Raw genomic sequence first — 11,332 nt, 5'->3', positions numbered from 1 at the left:
GCTGCCTCCAAAGTCATTTTAGATAATTTGGCAGTATGTCCAACTGGCCTCAAAACGTGTAACCACGTGTAACCACGCCAGCCCAGGACCTGGCTCCCAAGTGGGTGGGACTATGCCCACCCATAGCAGTGCCCCTGCCCAGTCATGTTAAATCCATAGATTTGGCCCTAATCATTTATTTAAATTGACAGATTTCCTTCTTTGAAATCAGTAAAATATTTTAAATTGTTGCATGTTGTGTTTATATTTTTGTTCAGTAATAGGTTGATCTCTGCTCACATGAAATCAACTCCAGGTATCTGAGATGTCGTAAGGCAGGCATGGTTTATTTACATTAAAATATTTGACAGTAAAGTAATAGGTTAAAATCTCTAAACCTTCAGTCGCCATAGCCTTTTACCACAGACACAACCCAGACCAGTCCTTTACCACAGACACAACCCAGACCAGTCCTTTACCACAGACATAACCCAGACCAGTCCTTTACCACAGACACAACCCAGACCAGTCCTTTACCACAGACACAACTACAGTTTGTCTCGGGACTTCCATATCTGACATCCTGAACAAGCTAGTCTCATCCTGAACAAGCTAGCGACATGGTTCTACCACAGTGTCCAGGCATGCTTGCTACTCCTCCGGCCTCATATCTGGTACGTCTCTGATGTAGGGCAGGACAGCATCGGTGTAGAACATCTCCAGCTTTGCCAGGGTTTCGTCCCAGAACACAGGGTCAAAGGTCACAGGGATGATGGCTGTTTCCTTCAGGGTGAACACCACTAGGTCAGCCTGGGTTAACCCTGTCACCGCCAGCTGGCACTGGATCTGGGTGAAATAGCTGTGGTCTGGCTTCAGATGGTACCTCACCTGTAGAGAAAAGAAGAATAGGGAAGTGCTGCTAGAATACACTAGTAGGTAGATCTTTACAGATTGAAGGTGCTCTTTGGTTAAGGGGTTAACTGGTCATCAAAAACAAGGGGGACCAAGGCAAGGTACTCTTCATATAATTAAAATGCCTTTATGATGATAGTATGCTTGAAAAAAATAAAAATAAAGCTTGGTATAGCCCAAGTCAGGGGGTACAATGATACAACAAACAACATGTCTTAACTAACCTGTCCCCCCTCCTCCCCCTGGTCCTGTATTGTCAGGCAGAAGGCTGGGTCCTCTCTACAGGCCTGGGCTACAGTGTTCTGACGGTGCTTGTAGGGACACTTGACCTCTAGGCAGAGCAGCCATTGGCCGGTCCTTTGGTCCTCTACGATGCCATCAGGACTGCCTGCTAGCCAGGGGCGCTGGGGGTCGATGAACAAGCCACACTCCTGCACCCTCACCGCCCGGCCCAGGGCCTTGCTCTTCAGGCTCTGATATCTGAGATAAAATGAGATGAGATTGTACTTTATTACAGACACAGAATACAACGTTCAATACAACATTTAAAAACAATCGCAGAACAATTAAAGTAAATGCATAGATGGTACCTCCGCACGGCCTCGGCTTCCCGCTCAATGCCCCAGGTCATGGCGCGGGTCTTGACGTTGTTGCCGCGGCCTGTGATGGCGGCCAGGTAGGAAGCCGGCGGGGTCGTGCTCTGGCCAGTAACGAAGCGGCTATGGGCGAGTCGGTGAGCGACCGACGCTGTGATTCGGTTCTGACGCCAGAAGAACCAGCTGGGGTTCTCTCTCTGGCCCCGGGTCTGGAGCTCCACCGCCTCCACCTCTACTTTCTGCCATAACCCCAGGGGCAGTGCTTTGGGCCTGAGGGGAGAGACCATGGAGATCCCCCCAATTTGGTTGGTCCTGTGGGGAGAGACCACAGGCTTACCCCTGACCTGGCTGCTCTTGTCAGGGCTATGACTATGCTGATGGGCCTCATCTCTCTTCTCTGCGATGTCAGGATGATATCTGACAGTAGGGATGTTCCTTTTGGCGTAACGTGTGTCTGTGGTCTTTTCTCCTGCTCCCCTGGCCTGGCTAGCCGTGGCTCTGCTGATTTTACTAGATTTTATTTGATCCGGATTGGTCCTGGGGGGAGAGACCACAGGCTTACCCCTGACCTGACTGCTCTTGTCAGGGCTATGACTATGCTGATGGGCCTCAGGTCTCTTCTGTGCGATGTCAGGATGATATCTGACAGTAGGGATGTTCTTCTTGGCATAACGTATGTCTGTGTTTGCTCCTGCTTCCCTGGCCTGGCTGGCCGTCGCTCTGCTGGTTCCTGAGTCTCCTGAGCCATTAGAGGGATTTAGGGTGGAACCTTTGTTGATATGCCTTTGTTTTGGTGGGCTCTTTAAGGCTGAGCTGTCAGTGTGAGAGCCATTTTTGTTTGTCTTTCTGGGACTCATGGTTCTGTGAGTTTCAAGAAGTTAGTATTCTGTAAATTCAATACAAAAAAGAGGAGGTAAGATACTGTGGCATGTAAACCATTCCTATGTCCTATTCCTAAATCTGGACCTGCTGTGTGTGGCATGGTTTACTGTTCGTAGTAAATTGCCATGTTTTTTGCAATTTTCAGTGGTGTATGAAGTCTGAGTTCAGCATGTGGGAAAGATCAGGGTCCAGAGATCATACCCATGTTTCCTAGTAGGTGGATCGCATTTAAGAGTTCCCGACATGATGTGAACGCGGCATTAGGCTGGCTGCCACACACACAACCGTGTGAGCTGTTGGTCAGCTCAACTCTCTCTTTCTCCAGACTAGCTCAGCTCAGCCACCCACTCAAGATCTTACATCAAATGCCCACTGCATTACCTCCCGAGAGAATTCTCTTCGGTTATTGTCGTGTATATTCCCCCCCCCCCCAAGCCCGACATTGTGATGGCTCTCAAGGAACCACACTGGACTTTGTGCAAACTAGAAACAGCATATACGAGGCCACATTGGGGACGTTAATAAAGAAAATCTGAGGAAAATCTTCTGTGCTACACGCGGGGAGAACATGCTTGACCATTGTTACTTTCCCTTCCAGCGCGGCTACAAGGCCCTCCCCCGCCCTCCCTTTGGCAAATCAGATCACACCTCCATGCTGCTCCTCCCGCATAAAGGCAGAGACTTAAGCAGGAAGCTTCAAGACTATTTTGATCACTCAAACAGGGAAATGTTCTGTTCCTACTGTGACGATTAGAAGTTATCCAAACCAAAAATCATGGGAAAATGGCAGCATTCATGCAAAACTGAAAGCACAAACCTCCGTATTTAACCACGGAAAGGTGACTGGGGACATGGACATGTACAAACAAACAGGCTATGACCTCCGTAAGGCAATCAATGAGGCAAAACGACAGTACATGGAAAAAGTGGAGTCGCAATTCAACGGCTCGGACAAGAGACGCATGTGTTAGGGAAAGCCAGCCAAGTCGGGGACAGTGACGCTTCACTCTCCGACAAGTTAAACATTTTCATCGCCCACTTCAACGAAAACAACACTGAGCCGCCGATTTGAGCCCCCATCGCTCACAAGGACTGTGTGCCGCATCATCATAGCATGTGCAGACCAGCTGGCTGGAGTGTTTACAGACATATTAAATCTCTCCAGTATGTTGTCCCAGCTTGCTTCAAGATGTCCACCATTGTGCCTGTACCCAAGAAAGCGAAGGTAACTGAACTAAATTACTATCGCTCCTTAGAACTCACTTCTGTCATCATGAAGTGCTTTAAGAGAATGGTTAAGGATCACCTCCACCTTACCCGACACCCTAGACCCACTACAATTTGCATACCGCCCCAACAGATCTACAGATGATGCAATCACCATTGCACTGCACACGGCCCTATCCCACCTGGACAAGAGAAATATCTATGTAAGAATGCTGTTCATCGACTACAGCTCAGCCTTCAAGCTCATCACTAAGTTCATGACCCTGGGTCTGAACCCCTCCCTGTCCAACTGTGTCCTAGACTTCCTGACAGTTCGACCCCAGGTGGTGAAGGTAGGCAACAACACCTCTGCCATGCTGATCCTCAACGGGGGGCCCCACAGGGGTGGATGCTCAGCCCCATCCTGTACTCCCTGTTCACCCATGACTGCGTGGCCATGCACGTCTCCAAATCAATCATCAAGTTTGCTGATGACACAACAGGGAGGAGGTGAGGGCCCTGGCGGAGTGATGCCAGGAAACTAACCTCTGCCTCAACGTCAACAAAACTAAGGAGCTGATGGTGGACTCCAGCAGACAGCAGAGAGAGCACGCCCCCATCCACATCGACAGGGCCACAGTGGAGAAGGTCAAAAGCTTCAATCCCTCAGTGTGCACATCACTGAGGACATGAAATGGTCCCTTCACACCGATAGTGTGGTGTGAACAATGCGTCTTCAACCTCAGGAGGCTGAAGATTTTTCCTTGGCCCCTAAGACCCTCACAAACTTCTACAGATGAACCATTGAGAGGATTCTGTTGGAAATATCACAGCGAGGGTACTTAAAATGCACTGCACGGTACCACATGTCTCTCCAGACGGTGGTGCGGTCAGCCCAATGGATCCTCGGGAGCACACTGTCAGCCCTCCAGGACATCTACAGCACCCGATGTCACAGGAAGGCTGAGAAGATTATCAAGTACCTCAGCCACCCGAGCCACGGATGATCGGGTTCAAGTCCGGGCTCTGGCTCTGCCACTCAAGGACATTCAGAGACTTGTCTCACCATGCTTCACCGTAGGGATGGTGCCAGGTTTCCTCCAAACGTGGCACTTGGCATTCAGGCCAAAGAGTTCGATCTTGGTTTCATCAGACCAGAGACTCTTGTTTCTCATGGTCTGAGAGTCTTTAGGTGCCTTTTGGCAAACTCCAAGCAGGCTATCATGTGCCCTTTACTGAGGAGTGGCTTACGTCTGACCACTCTATCATAAAGGCCTGATTGGGGGAGTGCTGCAGAGATGGTTGTCCTTCTGGAAGGTTTTCCCATCTCCACAGAGGAACTCTTTAGCTCTGTCAGATTGACCATCGGGTTCTTGGTCACTTCCGTGAACAAGGCCCTTCTCCCCTGATTGCTCAGTTTAGCCGGGGGCGGCCAGCTCTAGGAAGAGTTTTGGTGGTTCCAAACTTCTTCCATTTAAGAATGATGGGAGCCACTGTGTTCTTAGGGACCTTCAATGCTTTGGTATCCTTCCCCAGATATGTGCCTCGACACAATCCTGTCTCTGAGCTCTCCGGACAATTCCTTCAACCTCATAGTTCGGTTTTTGCTCTGACATGCATTGTCAACTGTGGGACCTTATATAGACAGGTGTGTGCCTTTCCAAATCATGTCCAATCGATTGAATTTACCACAGGTGAACTCCAATGAAGTTGTATAATGATGATCGATGCACCTGAGCTCAATTTCGAGTCTCATAGCAAAGGGACTGAATACATATGTAAATAATGTATTTCTGTTTTTTTATTTTTAATACATTTGCTGAAATTTCACTACCTGTTTTTGCTTTGCTTTTGCTTTGGCTATTGTGTGTAGATTGCTGAGGAAATCCATTTTAGAATAAGGCTATAACAAAATGTGGAAAAAGTCAAGGGACCTGAATACTTTCCGAATGGCACTGTAAGTATATACAGTTGAAGTTGTAAGTTTGTTTTTCAACCACTCCACAAGTTTCTTGTTAACAAACTAAAGTTTTGGCAAGTCGGGTAGGACATCTACTTTGTGCATGACAAGTAGTTTTTCCAACAATTGTTTACAGACATTATTTCACTTATAATTAATTCACTGTATCACAATTCCAGTGGGTCAGAAGTTTACATACACCAAGTTGACAGTGCCTTTAAACAGCTTGGAAAATTCCAGAAAATGATGTCATGGCTTTAAAAGCTTCTGATAGGCTATTGACATAATTTGAGACAATTAGAGGTGTACCTATGGATGTATTTCAAGGCCTACCTTCAAACTCACTGCCTATTTGCTTGACAACGTGGGAAAATCAAAATAACTGAGCCAAAACCTCAGAAAAACAATTGTACACCTCCACATGTCTGGTTCATCCTTGGTTGAAATTTCCAAACACCTGAAGGTATCACGTTCATCTGTACAAACAATAGTATGCAAGTATAAACACCATGGGACCACGCAGCCATCATACCGCTCAGGAAGGAGACGTGTTCTGTCTCCTAGAGATGAACGCACTTTGGTGTGAAAAGTTTAAATCAATCCCAGAACAACAGCAAAGGACCTTGTGAAGATGCTGGAGGAAACAGGTACAAAATAATCTATATCTACAGTAAAACGAGTCCTATATCGACATAACCTGAAAGGCCGCTCAGCAAGGAAGAAGCCACTGCTCCAAAACCGCCATAAAAAAGCCAGACTATGGTTTGCAACTGCACATGGGGACAAAGATCGTTATTTTTGGAGAAATGTCCTCTGGTCTGATGAAACAAAAATAGATCTGTTTGGCCATAATGACCATCGTTATATTTGGAGGAAAAAAGTGGAGGCTTGCAAGCCGAAGAACACCATCCCAACCGTGAAGCACGGGGGTGGCAGCATCATGTTGTGGGGGGTGCTTTGCTGCAGGAGGGACTGGTGCACTTCACAAAATAGATGGCATCATGAGGGTGGAAAATGACGTGGATATATTGAAGCAACATCTCAAGACATCAGTCAGGAAGTTAAAGCTTGGTCGCAAATGGGTCTTCCAAATGGACAATGATCCCAAACATACTTCCAAAGTTGTGGCAAAATGGCTTAAGGACAACAAAGTCAAGGTATTGGAGTGGCCATCACAAAGCCCTGACCTCAACCCTATAGAACATTTGTGGGCAGAACTGAAAAAGCGTGTGTGAGTAAGGAGGCCTACAAACCTGACTCAGTTACACCAGCTCTGTCAGGAGGAATGGGCCAAAATTCACCCAACTTATTGACCCAAGTTAACAAATTTAAAGGCAATGCTACCAAATACTAATTGAGTTTATGTAAACTTCTGACCCACTGGTAATGTGATGAAAGAAATAAAAGCTGAAATAAATCACTCTCTACTATTATTCTGACATTTCACATTCTTAAAATAGTGGTGATCCTAACTGACCTAAAACATGTAATATTTACTAAGATTAAACGTCAGGAATTGTGAAAAACTGAGTTTCAATGTATTTGGCTAAGGTGTATGTAAACTTCCGACTTCAACTGTAATGAATTCTATGGCTCATCCTATGCAACTACTGCTGTACAAACATTTTTGTATGTTCACATACACATATTCACATACTGTCCATACACACCCTTCCCATACTTATATATTTATATTCCTGACTCTGGTCCAGAAGCTAATTTTCTGCAATCCTACACTATTAGAAAAAACAATGGTTCCAATAGGGTTATTCCTGCTGTCCCCATAGGAGAACCCCTTTTGGTTTCAGGTAGAACTCTTTTGGGTTCCATGTAGAACCCTCTGTGGAAAGGGTTCTACATACAACCCAAAAGGGTTCTACCTGGAACCAAAAAAATTCTCATATGGGGACAGCCGAAGAACCCTTTTAGGTTTTTGGCCGTTTCAAACTAATAGTTTTAGAAAGAATACAGCAGACCTATGTCAATAGGCTATACGGCCGTATAAACTGAGGACATCATTGTCCTACTCTACGTTTCTATTAAATTACAGGCAATAATGGTATTGCGCAAAATATTTGTTTCGCTTACCCGATGAAGTTCTGTCTAATCTCGAGCTGTGTATGAAAGTGAAACTGGTTCTACGTGACTCACTGTCTCATGACAAGCAAGTCAGATTCATCCTGTTGGCTTCCTGCTGCTGTGTGTGTCTGTGTTTTTGTGTATCGGACTTGTCCTGAACATGTCTAGTGTCAGTTGCCGCCTTAAAGACAACTGGGAACTCGGAAAAAACGAGCTCCGACTACGTGACTCACTATCTCATGGCAAGCACGTCAGATTCATCCTGCTGGGTTGCTGCTGCTGTGTGTGTGTGTGTGTGTGTGTTTTTTTTTTGTTCCAAGTCAGAAACTCTGCCATCTTTCCAGAGCTCCGACTATCTGAAGTCATCGTTTGACCTCGTTTTTTCTGAGTCCAAGTTGTCTTGAAAGCACCAAGTGAGATAAAGTAGCCTATACATTCTACAGACCCTACGGAGTATTCGCTGCAATACTTTGTGTGGCACCCAGAATAGTTTTTAACATATAAACCAATATGTAATATATGTACGTTGATTCGCATTGGGGTCATTTATTTGACACTTGAACATGTTTTAAAACCCAAATGTCACTTAAATATGAACAAATATTGATCATTGTTATTGTTTAGACAATTATTTGTTATATATCATGAACAAATACAGTTTTTTGACATCTTTCTACTATTACTTTGGGGGACTTTTATTTTGAAAATCTCTGAAATTCCGTGACCCAGAAGTACTTTTTTTGTGTTTCTGACGAGACGCTGATTGGTACGCAGCTTCCTTCCTTGATGAATTTGGAGATTCGTCGTGCTAGTGTTTTTGTTATGCCGAAACAATTCTGCAAACAATTATAAGGCGCCGATATACGGCATTTTTGGTTCAGAGCAAGCAACTGGAATCAGCTGTTTCTTTTTTTATTCGTTTTTCTAACTGTACCCGCAGCTAGGAAGGCTCATTCATTCAGTGTGACAAGCAGCATGGCGTCCAGTGGCGGTTCAACAACAGCTGTCGGAGATATTGAGGAGGACGCTTCTCAGCTACTTTTCCCCAAAGGTTCGTATCAAAATGTATTTATGTTAACTAGATTGAATATAACGATTCACTTAAGGTACCTATCTAACTATATTCCACATTATAAACTTGGTGGTTTGAGCCCTGAATTCTGGAATATCAGACCGAATACCACTGGTATTTTTACTGCTCTAATTACCATGGTAACACGTTTTTACAATAGCAGTAAGGCTCCTCGAGAGGTTGGTGATTAATGGCCAATATACCACGGCAAAAGGCTGTTCTTAATCCCGACGCAACGCGGAGTGCCTGTACACAGCCCTTAGCCGTGGTATATTGGCCATAAATCACCAACCCAGAGGAGCCTTATTGCTATTATAAACTGGTTATCAATGTAATTAGGGCAGTAAAAATACCCGTAAGGGCATTTTTACTGCCCTTAGCCGTGGTATATTGGCCATATTCCACACCCCCTCAGGCCTTATTGCTTAATTAAAACCCACCCTCCCCTGCGTTCTTCAGAGTTCGAGAACGCGGAGACACTTCTAAACTCTGAGGTACACATGCTTCTGGAGCATCGCAAGCAGCAGAACGAGAGTGCAGAGGACGAACAAGAGCTATCTGAGGTCTTCATGAAAACTCTGAATTATACTGCACGTTTCAGCCGTTTCAAAAACAGAGAAACTATCGCCAGTGTTCGCAGGTCAGTGTAACTGTTGTCACTATCACAACCAAAAACAAATGTCAATACCTTATAAAAGTCCATGTACATTTATTTGGTGGTGAATGTTTTCATTAACTTTTCATGTTGACTGAAATTATTGTCCTGTATCCCACAGCTTGCTCTTGCAGAAGAAGCTGCATAAGTTTGAGTTAGCCAGTTTGGCCAACCTTTGTCCAGAAGCAGCGGAGGAGGCCAAAGCCCTCATCCCTAGGTAAGACCTGCTGTTACTGTCTCCTCACTTATTGCCATACTCAGCCCTCTAAACCAGTGGTTCCCAAACTGCCTGGGTCCGGCTTTCAACTTACTCTAGAAAGTGCACAAGGTGCCATTTTGAAGTTGGGTAGTGCATTGTCAGTTCCTCTTGTCAGTCATTGCATACCTTAGAGAGCCATTTATAACTTGTCAAGAATGTCCAGATCAACTATCCCATGTCAGTTAACTTTTTAAAGCTATTTTTATTTGCCTAAATATCATGTAATGTTTTTCACTCATATCACATGAACACACATTAGACTGGGCAAAATGTAAAGAATTTGAAAAAGATTAACTTTAAAACAGCAACCATCTCTGCACCCCATGACAAAATGTGTACAATTGCAGGAATTAAGCTTTAAACCTTCAACATGTTCTCTCTGCCAACAAGCGGGTTGTGAACCGTTTGTGTCATGAACAGAGCTTGTGCCCATAGAAATAGATGTGGTGCTTACGCAGGGGGGCGCGGGATGTTCCACAATGCTGGAAGGAGGGCCTGAGCTCTAACCTAGACTCTTAAGCCTGGTCTCTGATTGGGTAGCAGTCGGCTCTTGACCAGGAAATCGGGGCTTAAACGTGTGGCAGGTAGCCTCATGGTTAGAACATTTGGCCAGGAACTGAAAGGTGGCTTGATAAAATCCCCTAGCTGACAAGGTAAAAATCTGTCGTTCTACCCCTGAACAAGGCAGTTAACCCAGTGCTCCCCGGTAGGCCGTCATTGTAAATAAGAATTTGTTCTTAACTGACTTGCCTAGTTAAATAAATGTTACATTTAATTATACATTTAGTGACAGGAGTTGTGCTATTTTTGTTCTGAAACCTGCTTGTTCTCTCTGCAGTGTGGAGGGGCGGTTTGAGGATGAGGAGCTGCAGCAAATCCTTGATGACATTCAGACCAAGAGAAGTTTCCAGTACTGAGGACAATTCCTCCTCATCTGGCCTATTCTAACCCTAAACCCATTGTCAGAATATACTGGTCGCAGCTACTCACCCAGAAGGACATTGAATCCCAAATGACACCCTATTCACTATATAGTGCACTGCTTTTGACCGTTCTCCCCAGGATGGGTACCTCCACCTCAGACATTTTTTTTTTATGTGTGTGTGTGTGGGGGGTTAATAGATGTGCATCAGGCACCACAGATGTACATTCATTATATCCATTTTGAAGGCAATACCAAGCTAGGATGAATATATACATTCCTAGATGTAAATACTTTTCAAATAAACATCTGAAATACTTTTCATAGCAATTTGTTTTATTTTCATTTAGCTCCTATACAAAGTGGTTGTTCACTTCATCTTGTCAAATGCAATCGTTGGGTCGGATGTGAGGTCTGTATTTCTGGACCTACTCATGGGCCTGGTGCAGTGATTACCCTCCCCCCTGTACAGAAGCCAGGGTGCTCTGCTGTGGTGCTGACTATCAGAGTTATGTTCCTCCTGGAGAGACTGGTGGGCTTGAAGACTGCATCCATACCACTTAGACACAAAGACGGGGTGATCTGGGAGACTGACATGGGGAATGGACATTGACAGCTTCCTGGCTGGCTCACTGCAACAAACCAGATTCAATTGTAAAAAGATGCAAACACAAGTCTTTAGTTCAGTACAGCACAAACGTGAATATCTTTACGTAATTGCGATTTGACTTAGACTTACCAGAAATGAAGAGCCATTGTACAGTTGAAGTTGGACGTTTACATACACACACTTGGCATCATTAAAACTTG

At 45.0% G+C, this 11,332-nt stretch overlaps 2 protein-coding genes across 3 annotated transcripts; one reads left to right on the top strand and one right to left on the bottom strand.

Moving 5' to 3' along the window:
- Positions 1-305: 305 nt before the first annotated feature.
- Positions 306-7,903, bottom strand: LOC110507653. Of its 2 annotated transcripts, none has more exons than XM_021587783.2 (4): positions 7,624-7,903; positions 1,482-2,373; positions 1,116-1,371; positions 306-867 (listed from the first exon to the last, which is right to left on the bottom strand). In XM_021587783.2, exons 2-4 carry the CDS (start codon positions 2,342-2,344, stop codon positions 631-633), a joined length of 1,356 nt encoding a protein of 451 aa, XP_021443458.2. In that variant the 5' UTR covers positions 2,345-2,373; positions 7,624-7,903; the 3' UTR covers positions 306-630. The 2 variants fall into 2 exon arrangements, with proteins under 2 accessions (XP_021443458.2, XP_021443459.2); XM_021587784.2 differs by having other exon boundaries at positions 1,482-1,799; positions 7,624-7,835.
- Positions 7,904-8,367: 464 nt separating this feature from the next.
- On the top strand, positions 8,368-10,847 carry polr2d (RNA polymerase II subunit D). The gene is given in 4 exon segments (NM_001160649.1): positions 8,368-8,665; positions 9,146-9,326; positions 9,463-9,558; positions 10,439-10,847. Coding segments are annotated over 4 exon segments (432 nt in total). The 5' UTR covers positions 8,368-8,589; the 3' UTR covers positions 10,518-10,847.
- The last annotated feature ends 485 nt before the right edge of the window (positions 10,848-11,332 follow it).

This window comes from Oncorhynchus mykiss, chromosome 27, assembly GCF_013265735.2.
Source record: "Oncorhynchus mykiss isolate Arlee chromosome 27, USDA_OmykA_1.1, whole genome shotgun sequence".
Taxonomy (NCBI): domain Eukaryota; kingdom Metazoa; phylum Chordata; class Actinopteri; order Salmoniformes; family Salmonidae; genus Oncorhynchus; species Oncorhynchus mykiss.
This window is presented reverse-complemented; position numbering and strand designations above follow the sequence as displayed.

Excerpts from the sequence above, each read along its gene's own strand:
- LOC110507653 (XM_021587783.2), bottom strand. The coding sequence starts at position 2,344 with ATGAGTCCCAGAAAGACAAACAAAAATGGCTCTCACACTGACAGCTCA. Across the intron at positions 1,372-1,481 it reads GAAGCCGAGGCCGTGCGGAG|ATATCAGAGCCTGAAGAGCA; the intron begins GTACCATCTATG and ends ATTTTATCTCAG. Across the intron at positions 868-1,115 it reads AGGGGGAGGAGGGGGGACAG|GTGAGGTACCATCTGAAGCC; the intron begins GTTAGTTAAGAC and ends TTTTCTCTACAG.